At 34.5% G+C, this 19,492-nt stretch overlaps 1 protein-coding gene across 1 annotated transcript; it reads right to left on the bottom strand.

The window, feature by feature from the left end:
- Positions 1 to 420: 420 nt before the first annotated feature.
- On the bottom strand, positions 421 to 18,411 carry LOC101893937 (high mobility group protein Z). Its single transcript, XM_005187083.4, has 3 exons — positions 17,928 to 18,411; positions 2,009 to 2,204; positions 421 to 1,329 (listed from the first exon to the last, which is right to left on the bottom strand). Exons 2-3 carry the CDS (start codon positions 2,159 to 2,161, stop codon positions 1,144 to 1,146), a joined length of 339 nt encoding a protein of 112 aa, XP_005187140.1. The 5' UTR covers positions 2,162 to 2,204; positions 17,928 to 18,411; the 3' UTR covers positions 421 to 1,143.
- Positions 18,412 to 19,492: the final 1,081 nt, after the last annotated feature.

The following is a 19,492-nucleotide window of genomic DNA, read 5'->3' as shown; positions in this document are numbered from 1 at the left end:
TCCATGCATATGCACTACTTCTATGTATGGAAAAATACATATGTATACATTCTACATATGTAAAAAAACATATAATCTGATAGAGCCCTTACCGGTTTTGTGACTATTGAAAGAGTATATATATATTTTTTAAAAACGTTAATAAAAGCTTTAGACAGTAAAATTTCCCCCTTAAATTTTAGCCCCTCCCCCCACTTCATAAACAACAAATAAAAACATTAATTTCTTTTCATTTTTTTAGTTTTTGTTTATTTTTTTGTTAGACATAATTAAATGTTTGGATTTTTGTTGAAGTTTTTTGTTTGTTTTTGTGGATTTTTATGTTTTTTCTTTCTTTCATTAATATTCAATCTACAATTACATGTACATTTAAAGTTAAGTTTTTTTTGTTTAAAATATTTGTTTTTGTTTCTCTCTTCAAAATTTGTATGTATGCAGTTTTTGGTTTAAAATTGTAGCTTTCCAAAAGTTCCAATGGTCACTAGACATTAGATTACAAACCAGGTCACACACTGGTGCGCTAAGCAACAAGATCAACAAAAGAAAATGGTTGATTTGATGCTTTAGATCTTATAATTTGAGGTGTGGCCAGGTGGTTTTATCAAATATCTTGCCATTTAATTAACAAAAAAGTTAAATTCTTTTCTGTAATGAAAAACACATGTATTGATGTAATATACCCCAACACATACATACAATTGGGAAATCTAGTAAAACTTATAATTATTTTCATAAAATAATTACTTCAATTTACAAAACATGGTGTACATACACATAAAAACTAACCTTAAAAATAATTATGAAAGAATACTACTACAAAAAATTGCATAGAGAATTTGTTTAAAATATATATATAAAAAATAGAAAAGAAAACAGTATTAATCTTTTAATTTTCTATTCTTATTGCAATTTTGCATACATATATGTATGTACACATATATATATAAATCTAAATATATTGAAAAAATTTCCGTTTTTTTTGTAATATTATTTTTCTTTGTAAATATATGCCACTTTAAGCTTACATTTATAAAATGTTTAAAACTTATATTTGTAAGTTAAACATATATAATTTGTTTTTTGTTTTATTTAAAATGTATGTTTTGAAATTTGTATGCAGGTTATATTCCGTTGCCAATTAATTTACTCGCTTTCTTCTTCTTCCTCTTCTTCCGAGGTATCTTTCTTCTTGGCCTTCTTTACTGGAGCCTTGGCAGCCTTGCTCTTGCGTTTCTTGCCTGCGCCGGTATCAGTGCCACCATTGGCTTCGTATTCCTTAACGGCCTTGTTGTATTCTTCTTTCATTTTTAGCGCTTTTTGTTCCCATTCCTGAAAAATAAACAAATTAGGATAGGGCAAAAATTTGAACAGTGTTAAGGTGAGAATATATTAAACAATTTTTTTAAATGGCTTGACGTTTTTTACTGGTTTGACGCTTTTTTTGGCTGGCTTCTTCATAAAAGAACAAGCTAGCTTTAGTGTGACTTAGGTCGATTTTGGCCCATAAGTTATACTTGTTCACCCTTAACTCTTTTGTTCTTTTATGAAGAAGCCAGTAAAAAAAGTTCTTCATGTGCCTGGATATATTCATTCATATTATTCGAAATGTATTCGTGAACATTTTCTAGAATACAGGGTGAGATGAAAAAAAAACTGCAACAAAGTCAAAATGCCATAATTTTTACATTTTTTTTTAAATTTTAACAGCTGTCGGACGAATGGCTTAGAAATGACAGCAGTCTGAAGTTGATTGCAGTTTTTACATCTCACCTTAAAATACGGTGAGAATACATAAAACGCTTTTTGGACTGGCTTAAGTCTGACCTTAAACTGGCCTCTTGTTAGAGGAACAAAAGATGTTTTAGGTTGACTTAGTTCGATTTTGGTCTTACGCTTCTTTGTTCTTTTCCAATGACTTAAGCCAGTCAAATAAAGCGTTTTATGTATTCTCACCTTTATAATGACTTTACCCCCCCCCCCCCCATTTTATCTGCAAGTTTATACTTACACTCTTATCCTTAATAGCTCTCCACATTTCACCGCCCTTTTTGGCGATTTCTGTAACTTTGCTGCCGGGATTTTCCTTTTTGATTTGTTCACGATGTTCATTGAGCCACAGCATATAGCCGGACAAGGGGCGTTTTGGACGTTCACCAGCCATTTTTGTTGTTTTTTTCTGTTTAATTCAAGTACTAAACGAAAGGCTAAAAGTAAAAGAACAAAGTAAAACAAATTAGCTAAATTTATTGGAGTCAAAGGAAAATATAGTCAGTGAAAAGGTGAAAATACATAAAAAGCTTTTTTTAACTGGCTGAAGTCATCGGCTGACTTTTTCGTAGAGGAACAAAAAAGTTTTAGGTTGTCATAGATCGATTTTGGCCTACGCTCCTTTGTTCTATTTCGAAAAAGCCAGACGATGACTTAAGCTGGGAATACATGAAGCGCTTATCTGGCCCTTAAGCCTGTCAAAAAAGCGTTTTATGTATTCCCAACTTTAAAGCCGCTTAAAGGAAGAAGGCGCTTCATTGTGGGTTTTCAATTATTTATTTGAATATTTTTTTTTTGCTGGTATTAAAATTATGCCATTTATGAAAATGTTTATATAGTTGTATTTATTCACCCCACAACAAATATGCAATATTTAAATTTACACTTGTATGTGTGTGTGTATACCAAAAATAGGTGTATTTATATATCCTGCATAAATTCGTACTTAATTAGCTTTAATACATAATTATGCACGTAAATACATGTAAAACACAAGTGTCAATGACCTCCACATAACCGAAAACCAATATATGGTAATATTTTTAATTACGTATCGAATGAGCTATAATCTGGTCACATTTGAGTTTGATTACAATTTGTTTTCAATTTACAGGATTCTCGTTTTAATAAAAGTAGTTTGTTTTCCCATTTGTTTAAAGAAATCGAACATTGTAATTTTAGAAAATTTTATGTGTGGCCAGCCGATTTCAAGGACGTAAACGAAGAATTTTCGGTGATATTATTAAAAAAAACGATTTTTTTATTATTTTCTAAAAAGACTTGATTTCATGTGTGGCCAGGTAGCTATACAACAAACGAAATGCCCATTATTTAAGGTTCTATCAGACGAAATGTTTTTTTACATATATAATGTAAAATTTTCCATGTTTAGATTTTAACCAAAAGAAATAAAAACAAGTAAAAAAAAAGCAACTAAATTCGGCCGGGCCGAACTTATCATACCCACCACCATTTGGAAGCAAATTTTCAATAAAAAAACAAAAACGAAAAATACAATTTTTCCTTTATACAGGGGCTTCACGAAGACGTGGACCTGCATAGACAATTTTCTGTCTTAGGCTGTAGTATCCATTACGAACTTCAAATATCAAATTTGAAACAATTCCGATGAATAATTTCGCTAAAATCATTAAAATACCGAATATCGGTGGGTACTGTTATATGGGGGCTATACGAAGACGTGGACCTACACAGACAATTTTCTGTCGTAGGCTGTAGTATCCATTACGAACTTCAAATATCAAATTTGAAACAACTCCGATGAATAATGTCGCTAAAATCATCAAAATAACGAATATCGGGAGGTACCATTATATGGGGGATATACGAAGACGTGAACTTGCACAGACAATTTTCTGTCATAGGCTGTATTATCCATTACGAACTTCAAATACCCAATTTGAAAAAATTTCGATGAATAATGTCGCTTAAAACATCAAAATACCGAATATCGGGAGGCATATTTAAGTGAAGGGTATACGAAGACGTTAACCTGCACAGACAATTTTCTGTCTTAGGCTGTAGTATCCATTACGAACTTCAAATACCAAATTTGAAACAATTCCGGTGAATGATGTCGCTAAAATCATCAAAATTCCGAATATCGGGAGGTACCGTTATATGGGGGCTATACGAAGACGTGAACTTGCACAGACAATTTTCTGTCTTAGGCTGTAGTATTCGTTACGAACTTCAAATACCAAATATGAAACAATTTCGGTGAATAATATCGTTTAAAACATCAAAATACCGAATATGGGGAGGTAACGTTATATGGAGGCTATACGAAGACGTGGGCCTACGCAGACATTTTTCTGTCATAGGCTGTAGTATTCGTTACGAACTTCAAATACCAAATTTGAAACAATTTCGGTGAATAATTTCGCTAAAATCATCAAAATACCGAATATCGGGAGGTATATTTATGTGAAGGGTATACGAAGACGTTAACCTGCACAGACAATTTTCTGTCATAGACTTTAGTATCCATTAAGAACTTCAAATGCCAAATTTGAAACAATTCCGATGAATAATGTCGCTAAAATACTCAAAATACTGAATATCGGGGGTACTGTTATATGGGGGGCTATACGAAGATGAGGACCTGCATAGACAATTTTCTGTCATAGGCTGTAGTATCCATTACGAACTTCAAATACCAAATTTGAAACAATTCCGATGAATAATGTCGCTAAAATACTCAAAATACTGAATATCGGGGGTACTGTTATATGGGGGGCTATACGAAGATGAGGACCTGCATAGACAATTTTCTGTCTTAGGCTGTAGTATCCATTACGAATTTCAAATACCAAATTTGAAACAATTCCGGTGAATAATATCGCTTAAAACATCAAAATACCGAATATCGGGAGGTATATTTATGTGAAAGGTATACGAAGACGTGGACCTGCACAGACAATTTTCTGTCTTAGGCTGTAGTATGCATTACGAACTTCAAATATCAAATTTGAAACAATTCCGATGAATAATTTCGCTAAAATCATCAAAATACCAAATATCGGGAGGTACCATTATATGGGGGCTATACGAAGACGTTAACCTGCACAGACAATTTTCTGTCTTAAGCTGTAGTATCCATTACGAACTTCAAATGCCAAATTTGAAACAATTCCGGTGAATAATGTCGCTAAAATACTCAAAATACCGAATATCGGGAGGTATATTTATGTGAAGGGTATACGAAGACGTTAACCTGCACAGACAATTTTCTGTCATAGGCTGTAGTATCCATTACGAATTTCAAATACCAAATTTGAAACAATTCCGGTGAATAATGTCGCTAAAATGCTCAAAATACTGAATATCGGGATGTACCATTATATGAGGGCTATACGAAGACGTTAACCTGTACGGGCAATTTTCTGTCTTAGGCTGTAGTATCCACTACGAACTTCAAATACCAAATGTGAAACAATTGTGATGAATAATATCGCTTAAAACATCAAAATACCGAATATCGGGAGGTATATTTATGTGAAGGGTATACGAAGACGTTAACCTGCACGGGCAATTTTCTGTCTTAGGCTGTAGTATCCATTACGAACTTCAAATACCAAATTTGAAACAATTCAGGTGAATAATGTCGCTTAAATCATCAAAATACCGAATATCGGGAAGTACCGTTATATGGGGGCTATACAAAAACGTGGACCTATATGGCCCATTTTCAATACCAAAAGTCCTGCAGACATAAAATACATTTGAGTAAAATTTTATCAAATTACTTCATTTCGTTCGGAAGCTAGAGTGATTTCCACAGACGGATAGACGGACGGACATCGTTAGATCCTCTTAGAATTTTATGCTGATACATTGTGGGGTCTAAAATGTATATTTCGAAGTGTTACAAACGAAATGACAAACCTAATATACCCTCCATACTATGGCGGAGGGTATAAACATAAACAACAAACTTTCTCTAAAAGTGCGACAATTTCTACGAAAATGCCTGTGAAGGGGGCACATGGTGAAAGGGGGGGGGGGGGGTACATAAAAAACCCTATTCATTGAGAGCCTTTTCTTTATTATCGCAATACGGTGGCCCCTATCCCCCTAATTGTAAATAGAGAGAAATGAATAGTTTCTCTTCTTAAGAGAAATCATCGAAGAGATTTACATAATCAGCTATTCTCTTTCTCCCAACTGTACAGTAGAGGTCAAAACTTAGTTGAGAATCAAAAAAACAGCCAATAGGTATTTTCAATTTCTCACAGAAAACACTCAAAATGTGTGTGTGTGAGTATAACAGATTTACATGCGAGAATTGTTGTTAGTTTGTGTGTTTGCTTGTTGGAGGAGAGTGGGTGGTGTGCTGGTATTGCACACGTTCTGTGTGAGTGTGTAGAGGGCCTTGTGGGCTGCTTGTATTTGTGTACTTATCAAAATGTTGCTTCGCCACTGCTAATTTTTTTTTTTTTTTTGCATTAATTCTGCTGAGGATATATAAATATGTAGATGGCAACAAAACCAACAACCTTTATGGGTGTCTGTGTGACTGAGCTTGATGGGGCTCTGCGCTGCTGCTGCCAGCGCTGCTGCTGCTGCTGATGTATCAAGTACGTCGTGCAGCCAACAAACTTTATTTGTATTATTGCTGAGTGGCTGACTGGCTGGCATTTCGTTGGTTTTTGCTCGTTATATCCGACCGCTGCTGCTGCGTTAGTGTTTGTGTGTGTGTGGGGGAAAAAGTTTGAGCTTGTGCGCTGTAAGAGGGTTTGTGAATACATACTTTTATAGGAATTTGCGCAGTGGAAAATATATTATGAAGAACTTTCTATGAATAGACACACAATAATCAGGCAACGTCAATAATACGACGATGACAAAGGAAGACGAAAAACAACAAACAGCAGCCAAAAAGCAACGAGTAGACGATAAAAATTGCATAAGTTTTTTTAAAGCAGTTTTTTTTTTACTTTTTCGATTTAGGTTTTTTATGATTTAACAAAAAAAAAAGAAGCAAATAATAAAACAATTAAAATAATATAGATAGATATGTATACCAAAAGTATGCAATAATTTTTTTTGCGGAATACCTATACAAACACCTAAATATGCCAAAAGTGATTAAGTCTTCATTGCAAGACATTGAAAATTTGATTGGAATTTAGACGTTACTATTAGTTTTCTATATAAAAATAAATGGACCTGAAAGTTTTAGACCAAATCGATTGTTTACTCCATATAATTAAAATTTCCGCCGAATCTGGGTACAAATAATAAAGTAATGTTGGAATAATGCAGTATTTAATGGTATAAAATCGCCTTGAAGAAAATGCAATTATTCAGGCGCAGTTCGAATGCCAGTGGGAACATGGTATAAATACATTTATTATTAGCTCCGTTCCCGTATTTTCCGTGGTAAAAGTGGCAAAAAGTGTTAGCTGTCTCAAAAATTGTTGTAATGTGCTTCCACAGAAAAAAAAACACAATAGTTGAAAGAAGTTAGAAAATATTAGTCGGTTTTGGCGACAGATGTATACCCCCTCAGCCAATGTTCGATTATTATACCGCCCTACAACACATAGTGATGTATATGTTTATAACATGAAAAAGGAAGCGAGATAGACCCATAGTTACTTTTGACGATCTTTATAGAATCTCTTTCTGAGTCGATTTATGCATGGCAGTCCGTCCGACTGTCAGTCTGTCCATGTATTCTTGTGAACAAAATGCAGGTCGCATTTATTATTCGATTGAGATGAAATTTTCCAAACAATATTTGTTTGGCCCAAGGACGAACCCCACTGAAATTGGTGATAATCGGATGAGATTTGCATATAGCTCCCACATATATCTTCAACCGATTTCGGGTTAATTGTCCACCAAATGGTCAATATTAGTACAAATAACCTGAATTTTAGTACATCCCACCAAATTCAGTCTAGAAGCAAGTACATCAAATCTGGTGAATATCGGTTCAGATATAGTTATAGCTCCCATATATACGATTCATCCGATTTGGTGTTTAAGTCCCCCAAATTCGTCATATGCATTCAACAACAATGATATTTGGTATCAGATATCTTATAGAGCTCGGAAATACCTCTGCAAAATTTTATCAAGATCGTTTCAGATTTGGATATAGCTCCCTTATATATCTTCAACCGATTTCGGGTTAATTGTGCACCAAATGGTAAATATTAATACAAATGACCTGAATTTTGGTACATCCCACCAAATTCAGTCTAGAAGCAAGTACATCAAATTTGGTGAATATCGATTCAGATATAGCTATATCTCCCATATATAGGTTTCATCCGATTTGGTGTTTAAGTCCCCCAAATTCGTAATATGCATTCAACAACAAAGATATTTGGTACCAGATATTTTATAGAGCTCGGAAATACCTCTGCCAATTTTTTTCAAGATCGTTTCAGAATTGAATATAGCTCCCATATATATCTTCAACCGATTTCGGGTTAATTGTGCATCAAATGACCAATATAAGTCCGAAAGACCTGAATTTTGGTACATCCCACCAAATTCAGTCTAGAAGCAAGTACATCAAATTTGGAGAATATCGGTTCAGATATAGCTATATCTCCCCTATATATGTCTCATCCGATTTCGTGTTTAAGTCCCCCACATTCGTAATATGCACGCCACAAAAATGATATTTGGTACCAGATATCTTATAGAGCTCGGAAATACCTCTGTCAAATTTTATCAAGATCGGTTCAGATTTGTATATATGCTTAATCCGATTTCAGATTTATTGTGCAAGAATGGCTTATGTCAGCTCAAATGGAGTGAATTTTGGGACGTGCGTTTTCATTTTGTGGAATTCGGTTCCGATATACATTTTAACCTGCAAAAAGACTGCTACATATCTCAAGACCGATTTGGACTCTAAGCTATCCCCGAGATCCAGTGGTCTTTTGAGTTTGCTATTTTTGGGAAGAAAATACCTCTATAGGCCTTTCTAACACACAGAGAACAAAAATGGTTTATACTCTTTATCCCCTTCTTTCTGAAAAAAATTTACATACCAATATTTATTAATGTTTATATTTAAATATTTATATTTATATTTAATATTTTACAAAAAAATTCCCATAAGATTTTCAACCAAACCTTTCGCTAATCGGCGCTATGTTATTTACGTTTGGTAATAATATAATCTATGTATGATTAAATAGCCTAATTTAAAATAAATATATACCCCAAAAGATTTAATTAATTATTATTTCATTCATTGTTTTATGTAAGCATTTCTTATATCAAGAATAACAAAACAAGAGTTATCTATAATCGATATTCACAGCGCACACGAAGAGCCCATGTCTTAATCATGAAGTCTAAAGGCCACTTAACTACTACAATTCTATAATGAGAGAGAGTGTGAGAAGAGATGCAGACACTCTCTCTTGTCATGCACCGGTTTGTTTTTGGTTGATTTTCTCCTTTTTGTTGTGAAAAAATAAACGTTTAATATGCTTCTGAATTTTGTTGTGAAGTGTGAACGTTGTTTTGATAATATGCGATATCAAGTCCCACAAAAAGGAACCAAAAAAAAGCAGCACTAGCAAGCAAGCTAGTTCTTATTTGAATAGACTACGAACAATAACAAGACAGACAGCACTGACCGTGTTTTTTTGCTTTTATTTGGCGCTCATTTTTCTATTTTGTTTATCTAATTTGCCTATACAACTCGCCGTTCGTGTGTGAGAGGAGTAATGTTAGTATGAGTGTGAACTAGGTATTGTTTAAGTGTCGCCGACATTAATAAGCAGCACCACCGGCCCGATTGTTGTGTTCAATTTAATTATGGCGTAAATATCTATCAACTTGTTTTCACGCTATTCTAATATTCATCATTTGCTAAATACTACGCTAAGCAATAGCGCAGAAAAAAAGAAATAACAACAAATACCGGTAATTAATTGTTATGAGATCTAACGTAACGAATGAGAGACAATCAGGAATATGAAAGAAAGAAAATAAAGAGAAATTGCTAATGGAATTTGCATTGAGTAATGATCGTGTGATGGGTGTATGTGTGTGTGTTGGGGGGGAGGGTGAGAATTAGAGAACGAGAAGAACAGTAGAGTAGAGACATTGTGGTTATTAGAAAATGTTTGCATTGATTTTATTTACTTTATTACATTTTAAGGGAGCGGACAATGAATGGAACAGGCGGAATCAGAGAGATTGATTTATAAAGAAATAAATAGTAAAATTATGGCGCAATTATCTGTATTTTTCGGATGTAATTCGGATAAAAATATCAAAAAAAAAATCAAAGTGTTAAAAAATCTGGCTGTACACTTTACTTGACAAGAAATTGTTGTAAAGCCGCCTTAATTTGACGCCAAACATTTATAAAAGGTGACTTTTTTGAGGTTAGGATTTTCATGCATTAGTATTTGACAGATCACGTGGGATTTCAAAGAGAAAGATGCTCAGTATGCTTTGACATTTCATCATGAATAGACTTACTAACGAGCAACGCTTGCAAATCATTGAATTTTATTACCAAAATGTTGGCAGAAAATCCGTTTTTTTATCGACAAATTTTGTTCAGCGATGAGGCTCATTTCTGGTTGAATGGCTACGTAAATAAGCAAAATTGCCGCATTTGGAGTGAAGAGCAACCAGAAGCCGTTCAAGAACTGACCATGCATCCCGAAAAATGCACTGTTTGGTGTGGTTTGTACGCTGGTGGAATCATTGGACCGTATTTTTTCAAAGATGCTGTTGGACGCAACGTTACGGTGAATGGCGATCGCTATCGTTCGATGCTAACAAACTTTTTGTTGCCAAAAATGGAAGAACTGAACTTGGTTGACATGTGGTTTCAACAAGATGGCGCTACATGCCACACAGCCCGCGATTCTATGGCCATTTTGAGGGAAAACTTCGGAGAACAATTCATCTCAAGAAATGGACCGGTAAGTTGGCCACCAAGATCATGCGATTTGACGCCTTTAGACTATTTTTTGTGGGGCTACGTCAAGTCTAAAGTCTACAGAAATAAGCCAGCAACTATTCCAGCTTTGGAAGACAACATTTCCGAAGAAATTCGGGCTATTCCGGCCGAAATGCTCGAAAAAGTTGCCCAAAATTGGACTTTCCGAATGGACCACCTAAGACGCAGCCGCGGTCAACATTTAAATGAAATTATCTTCAAAAAGTAAATGTCATGGACCAATCTAACGTTTCAAATAAAGAACCGATGAGACTTTGCAAATTTTATGCGTTTTTTTTTTAAAAAAAAGTTATCAAGCTCTTAACAAATCACTCTTTATATGGAAGCTGAGGTGTAAAATATATAAAAGAATTTGGTTCTGACATAATAATACGACCGGTTTTGGTAAATCTAGATGATTGAAGTTGCAAACTTCAAATAAATTGTCATTAAGGAAATTCAACCCAGCAAAGCTCTAATGTAAACATGCTATGAGTCACCAGTCGTTACCATGGTAGAAGAATATAGGTAGACGCATTGACACAGCTGCTGGGACAATGAACTGTCAAACCAATTTTGGAATTGAAAATATTGAATGAAAAATTATTTAAATTTGTAAAAAATTGTTGAAAAACGCGAATTATAATAACCTACGAATGACATCGTAGAAGAAAACATATAAAAATCTACTTATATTTGAAAAAAACATTTAAATTTTTTTTGACATATCAATGCTCCTAAGCGTTCTACCATGAGTCGGCTCGTTAATGTCGAAAAATCAAAATAACTGGATGTTCGAGCTTATGGCATAATCAATAGGTTGTGTATTAACCGCAGCAGATCAACTAGACAAGTTGCCAAAACATTTATTGTGATTGGAAACACAGCACGAAAGATAAACAAAACATAAACAAATTTTGACATGTCGTCTGGTTGGGGTAACATTTGTTTGCGCCATGCACGGGCCGAAACACAATCACTACAATGTTGGGGTTTATTGATGTTTATTTTTACAAAAAAAAAAAAAAACAATCCCTAAAAATAACAGGCCTAAGACAGATCAACGTTTTGACAGATCTACGCTCGGTTTTAGTGTCATTTTCGGCTTGTTGTTGATTTTTGGGCTAATAGCTCGTTTAGATATAAACTTGTATCCAGATTAACCCACATTATCAGGATTTGTTACTTAATCCGGATTTTTTCAATAAGATTTACCACACAAAAAATTTATAACCTCCCATGGGTGTATCCACGGGAGAAGAACACAGGTAGATGCATCATCGCTTTAGAGCATTGACATTTTTAAATGTTTCCTAAAAAATAAGTAGATTTTTACACATTTACATGCCCTTCACAATAGCATAGAGGGTATATTAAGTTTTGACATTCCGTGTGTAACACCTCGAAATATATGTTTCAGACCCCACAAAGTATTTATATTCTTGATCAGCATAAAATTCTATGTCGATGTCCGTCCGTCTGTGGAAATCACTCTAGCTTCGGAACGAAATGAGTTAGGTTGATAAAATTTTACTCAAATGTATATTATGTCTGCAGGACTTTTGGTATTGAAAATAAGCCATTTAGGTCCACGTTTCGGTATAGCCCCCACATAACGGTACCTCCCAATATTCGGTATTTTGATGATTTTAGCGACATTTTTCACCCGAATTGTTTGAAATTTGGTATTTGAAGTTCGTAATGGATACTGCAGCCTGTGACAGAAAATTGTATGTGCAGGTCCACGTCTTCGTATAGCCCCCATTAACGGTTCCTCCTGATATTCTGTATTTTCATGATTTTAGCGACATTATTCACCGGAAATATTTCAAATTTGATATTTGAAGTTCGTAATGGATACTACAGCCTGTGACAGAAAATTGTATGTGCAGGTCCACGTCTTCGTATAGCCCCCATTAACGGTTCCTCCCGATATTCTGTGTTTTCATGATTCATGTTTTGTTTATTTGAATATTGTAATGGCTTATGACACGTCGTCCTATAGACCCTAATATAACGGCTACATTCGGTTTTTAAGATTTTAACAGAATTTTTGGAAATGGTCAAATACGTTCCAAATGGTGGAGGGTGTTCAAAGTTCGTCCCGGCCGAACTTACATCTTTTTTTTTTTTTTTGTTTTTCAAGCATAAGTACATTTTTTTTGTTTTCTTTCATTCTGAGGTTATTACAATTTTTACAAATTTGTTTAATTTTTCATTCAAAATTTCCAATTTCAAAATTGGTTTGACAGTTTATTGTCCCAGCGGCTGTGTCGATGCGACTACCTGTATTCTTCTACCATGTAATCTTCGTAACAGGTGATCAATATTAGGGTAGTTCACATTCGATGACTGCAAAATGTCACATAACAACCATTTTTCGCCAACTACTGCTACTTTATCATTTAATGGACATTTTTCTTTTCAAATTCATTTTTTTTTCTTTTTTTTTTCAAAATAAGCACAATTAACCTCAACACACCATACACCTTAAATGATGCAACATGTTTTTGCTTTGTTTTGCAATTGGTACATACATTGTATCAAACGTTGCCGCATGTTACGTTGAACTTACGCTTGTCGGCCGTCACCGTCACGCAGGCCATAATAGACTAAGAAAAGAATTTTAAGACTGGTTAACTTAACTTTTTGGCTACCACCCCACCACACTAAGTGCCTGCAAATTGGTATGTGTATGTGTGTGCATGATCCCAAAGAATGTGTGCATGCATGCATGCATCATCATCATCACCATCAACCTGATTCTAATTGCCGACGCATACGCATCAACATTGTCAGCTTTTATATGTCTGACGAAAATTTGGCAAGAATATATGCCTCTTAGTAGCTGTTGATCACAGCAGGAAAATATTTTTGGTTGTTATTGTCTGTTGTATTGAGAATATGAGGAAATGTGCAGTGCTTCTTTAACCATATGATTTCACACGACAACATACGGGAGAGTAACTAAGGTTATCTTTCTGTGTTGTCAATTGTGGAGGATTGTGAAAAACGCCAAAATGTTGATGCTTTCTAACAATTGAATACAGAGTTGAGGTAAATAGTGAGATAAATGTTAACAACATCTCATGGTCAAAATCCATCATAAATTTATTCAAAAAGTCAGAGATGGGAACTTTTTTTCTTTATTTGTTAAATTTTGCAAGGTAAATTACAGAAATTCAGAGCTGTACATTATTATGGCTGAACAAGAAAGGTTGCTCAACTTCAAAGAAATTAGAAAAATACAACTCTGTGCTCGAGTCATACGGGAGAGTAACTAAGTTTATCTTTCTGTGTTGTCAATTGTGGACGATTGTGAAAAACGCCAAAATGTTGATGCTTTCTAACAATTGAATACAGAGTTGAGGTAAATAGTGAGATAAATTTTAACAACTTCTCATGGTCAAAATCCATTATAAATTTATTCAAAAAGTCAGAGATGGGAACTTCTTTTCTATACTGTAAAATTTTCCAAGTAAATTACGGAAATTCAGAGCTGTACATTATCATAACTGAATAAGAAAGTTTGCTTAACTTCAAAGAAATTAGAAAAATACAACTCTGTGCTCGAGTCATACGGGAGAGTAACTAAGTTTATCTTTCTGTGTTGTCAATTGTGGACGATTGTGAAAAACGCCAAAATGTTGATGCTTTCTAACAATTGAATACAGAGTTGAGGTAAATAGTGAGATAAATTTTAACAACTTCTCATGGTCAAAATCCATTATAAATTTATTCAAAAAGTCAGAGATGGGAACTTCTTTTCTATACTGTAAAATTTTCCAAGTAAATTACGGAAATTCAGAGCTGTACATTATCATAACTGAATAAGAAAGTTTGCTTAACTTCAAAGAAATTAGAAAAATACAACTCTGTGCTCGAGTCATACGGGAGAGTAACTAAGGTTATCTTTCTGTGTTGTCAATTGTGGAAGATTGTGAAAAACGCCGAAATTTTGATGCTTTCTGACAATTGAATACAGAGTTGAGGTAAATAGTGAGATAAATGTTAACAACATCTCATGGTCAAAATCCATCATAAATTTATTCAAAAAGTCAGAGATGGAAACTTCTTTTCTATACTGTAAAATTTTCCAAGGTAAATTACAGAAATTGAGAGCTGTACATTATTATGGCTGAATAAGAAAGATTGCTCAACTTCAAAGAAATTAGAAAAATACAACTCTGTGCTCAAGTCTTATCGAGTCAAATAGACTTAAATATGCAACAGTCGGATTTGTCTATTTTTTATTTTTATACCCTACCCTGGCTAGAGAGGGAGGGTATATATCATTTGATACGGCAAAAACGTGCTCCAACGAAATAATGGTTTTATACCCTTGATTTCCTTGGACCAAATCCGTTTCAGGACATTTGGAGTCGATCTAGCGATGTTCGTCCGTCCGGCTGTCAGTCTGACTGGCTGGTGCTCACGATAACTCTCGAAGAGAGTATCCGATTTAATCCAAACTTGGTATATCGTAATATAATTGTCAAACTTAGATCAAGTTCAGAGATGGACAATATCGGTCCACTCCTTCTGGTACCTCCCCTACAAAATGTCAAAATTGTCAAAGAAAATAATTTATTGCACAGAAGGAGAAAGGATAATTTGATTTTGTTCCAACTTGGCAAATTCTAATATTTGCATCAGTTCTGGGTCAGGTACGAAAATGGACAATGTCGGTGTATTCCATCAAGCACCTCCCCCACAAAGGTTCAACATTTTGAATAATTAGAACTCTTGTAGAATGTGATGTAAGTGTCCGATTGTCTTCAAATTATACAAATCATAATAGTTTTATTAACACAATATCTGGCGTGAACATGGAATATATCGGTGCACTCCTTCTGGTACCTCCCACACAAAGTGCTCAAAATTAAGTATCCAAAAAGCTCATAAAACGCGAAGTTAACATCCGATTCCATTCAGACTTGGCCGATCTCAATATTCCCATCAACGCAAAATCTGATATAAAGATGGTACAGATCGGAGCATTTCTTCTGGTACCTCCCCCACAAAGGGTTGAATTTTTGAGTAAACAAAATTATCATAAAATCCGAAATAAGCTTCCGTTTCTCTTTAAACTTCACAAATCATAATATTTTTATGAACCCAAGGTCTAGTGTGAAGATGGGAAATCTCGGTCCATCCCTTCGGGTATTTTGAAAATTCATGAAGTTCATAAAACACGAAATTAACAACCGATTCCATTTAGACTTAGTAGATCTCAATATTTCCATCAACACAAGATATGTTATAAAATTGGTAGAGATCGGACCATTCCTTCTGGTACCTCTCCCACATAAGATTGAAAATTTTAAAAACAAAACGCTCAAAGAATGCGATATATGCATCCAACTCTCTTCAAATTTCACACATCCAAATTTTCTTGCGTTAGCAAAAATGTGATATACATCCGCCAACCCCTTCTGGTACCTCACCCACAAAGGGTAACAATTTCCAATGCTTATATCTGTCATAACTTGCGAAACAAGTGCTATATCTAAATATTTCTTTAACAAGATATCTGATATGAATATGTAATTTGTCGAAATTTATGATTTCGCACTAAATTGGATATAAATGTTCGATTTCCTTCAAATTTTGCACATACCAATATTTTTATCTGTATTACATGAAGTATGAAAATGGAATACTTCGGCCCGCTTTAGCTGTTACCTCAGGTATATTTCTTCATTTTCCAAAAATTTGCACATATCTCATATAATGTATAGGAAATGGTCGATATAGTCCAAATTCGACACGTTGTAATATTTATATCGGACTTAGGTCAGATACGAATTGGTCAATATTTGTCAACTGCTAAATTTGATAACGCACAAAAAATGAAAGAAATAAATATGTAATCTATTTTGTTAAGCAATTCTATCTATGAAATTGGGGGTGAAAATCAGTTATATAAAATACTAGTGGTAAGACAAAAAATAATTGCAACTTTTCCTTAAATCAATTAAATTAAGATTTCCTTAACTCACAGTCTACCAGAGTTTCTTGAAATGGTGACTTTTGTCTTTCCTCTCATTTGGCTGTCTTTCCTCTATTTTTTGCTCAAAAAAATTACGTTTTTCTTCTAGTGCTTATATTGGCAACACTTTTTTTGTTTGGCAATTAAAAAACGAACCTCAATCAAATTACCGTTAAATTGATTTGGCTTTTGCGACAAATTCTTCTCTATATCAGTTCATTCAATGACGCTTTTTGTCTCCCTCATTTCTTTGTGGGGGGATTTTTGACGAAGGGGAAAGGACTACGAGTGTTATTTACTCTTTTTAATAAACAAATAAAGTATTTAAAAAAGATGTTAAATTAAATTTTGTTGTTCTATGAAAAAAAAAAAAATGTCTATATCAGTTATATTAAGTGGCCTGCTCTTGCTCTCTCTTTCTCTGTGGCTGTCTCCCATTGTTGTTGTGAGTAACTGTGTTATCTCTTTGGCAAAAGGGGAAGACCAATTACAGAGTTGATTTTTGCTATTGATTTGCAAAGATTAAATGGTTTTCTGAAGAAATTTTATATCAAGTAATTTATTTATTAAATTTAATTGTTGATTTTATTAAATTCTTTAAATTTCTTTATTTGGATTAGTCACCCATCCAAATAAAAAAGGAAAATGTTATCATTCAAAAGCCGAAGTGCATCGTGTTTTTTTTTTGTTTGTTTTCTATGTCAAAAACCGAGTTCAAAAATTGTTGTTCGTTGAGGGCTCTCGTATGCCTGTGTGTATATAACACACATGCAAAAAGCAAACGTTGTTTAGCGCCATAATTTGAAAATTTGAAAAAAGCAAATCGTATTTTTTATGGCTTGTCAATAAATTATTTTTTAGGGGCATAATTGTTTTTAATGTTTTATTTTTTCTGTCTTTTTTTAATTTTGTAGAAATTGTCTAATTGGTTAAGAAAATGTAATAGCTATAAGGGAAGACTAAGTGGCGAAGGCCTAATTTTATTTTGTATTTTTTTTTTAATTTCATTTTTAAGTTTATTAATTTTGCAATATTTTTTTCTCTTCTTGGCAAACTTGACATCCAGCTATAAACATATTTATTTTTATTTAACTTGGGTGTGTTTTTTCCTTTTTTATTTTTTTTTTCTGTTTGTCAATTTTTTTATTTTTTTTTTAATTTTTTCAAATAATTTTATTTTAGTTAAAAAAAATATATTTTCTTCGTACTTACAGTTTTCTTGACGACCCTATAATTGGGGATGCTTTAGCAACAATATGTTTTGGATTTTCCTGGCTCTCTGTTGCTTGGCTTCTTTGGGAACAATTCTTCTTCTGGTGGTACCCCCGAAGAATATGAAATTGTTGGTCGTGGTTGTTTTCGTCGTCACACTAGTCACTACTAGTAGTAGAACAATTTTTGCAAATAACAAAATATTTTTGTGATACAACCAACGCGAACACACACACACACAGACGCACACCTTAGGATGAAATTGAAGAAGACTGTGCAAAACACACAACAGTCACAACAGATGCAAGAAGACCTGGGCCAGTGTATAGCTGCTAGTATAGAAGCAATAGTACTACTGGTTAACAAGAAGAAATTTCAACTGTATACTGACTGGCCTGGCTGGCTGGCTGGCGCTGAACGAAAATCAACTGAACTGAAGTGAACTGAACTCAACAACACAACGCAAGGCAAAGCAAAGCAAAGCAACGGCAGGGCACACGGCTACAGCTAGCTGTGAATACGTTGATACTACAATAAAATGCTCAGAGCTTCTCTACGCTACATGTACGTGTGTGTGTTTATTAACGAATAAACGGTAAGGCAAGAACAACAGAGGGACAGACGAGCAAGCAGGCACAGACAAGCCAACCAACCAGCCAGAGTATTCAAAGCAAAGCAGCCAGCCATCAACAAAATTTTTATATGAGTGAAAGAAACCAAAGAACATTTGTGTGAGGCTACCCCTCGCAACGCTGCCTGCCTGCCTGCCCGCGCCCTGGCTGGCCATCACAGCTACATGGTGGTGGCGGCGTTTGTATGCAGGCAAGCTATAACAAGCAGAGCTGTGCTGTGCCGTGCTTGTTCTTCCACACACAATATTGCTTGGGCAAATGATGGGAAAGGAGCAAGGCAAATGGTTGGCGGGGTTTGTTGGTCGCTTCATTCGTACATTCTACATTGAAATTTTGTGTTGTCGACGACAACGACGACGATGATGACGATGATGTTGTTGTCGTCAACATGATGATTGTAACAATGTTATTGTTGTTGTTGTTATTATTTTTGATAGAAAAGGCAGGGATTTGGCTTTTTGAGGGTTATGTTGCTCTCCAACTATGAGTAGCCATATCTAGGTGGGTTGACATGGGTTTTTTTAATACAATGCAAACTCTCGTCACAGTAGAGTTATTTTTTTTTCTCAGTGTGCTCTCCTCCTCTCATCGGCCAAATATCACCAAAAAAACCCCCCTCTCCAACAGTCAAGCAAACAACAACAATCAAATGAAATCAATGAAAAATTATTTCAATACGATAGCAGTAGCAAAACAGAAAATCCTCAACACACAGCAATACTACTAACTACTTCCCTACCCCTCTCTCTCTCTGAACGATATTGCCTTTGCATGAATAGTTGATTTGCTGTGGGTGACATATGTGTATGTAGGAGAGTGTGTCTGTGTTTTCGTATGGCAGAGACTATTGGGGCTACACGAAATGCACAGAGAGAAATAATACCGTAATTTAAATACATACAAGAGAAAAATATGAGATAAAGCTTGAAATTC

Source organism: Musca domestica, unplaced genomic scaffold (genome assembly GCF_030504385.1).
Source record: "Musca domestica strain aabys unplaced genomic scaffold, Musca_domestica.polishedcontigs.V.1.1 37, whole genome shotgun sequence".
In the NCBI taxonomy this organism is placed as follows: domain Eukaryota; kingdom Metazoa; phylum Arthropoda; class Insecta; order Diptera; family Muscidae; genus Musca; species Musca domestica.
The sequence above is the reverse complement of the archived record's forward strand: the minus strand, read 5'-3'. Positions and strand labels throughout refer to the sequence as shown.

What these genes read in the sequence shown, in the direction of transcription:
- LOC101893937 (XM_005187083.4), bottom strand. Translation starts at nt 2,161, where the DNA reads ATGGCTGGTGAACGTCCAAAACGCCCCTTGTCCGGCTATATGCTGTGG. An exon ending in GAGCTATTAAGGATAAGAGT is followed by an intron (nt 1,330 to 2,008) that starts GTAAGTATAAAC and finishes TTTATTTTTCAG; the next exon opens with GAATGGGAACAAAAAGCGCT.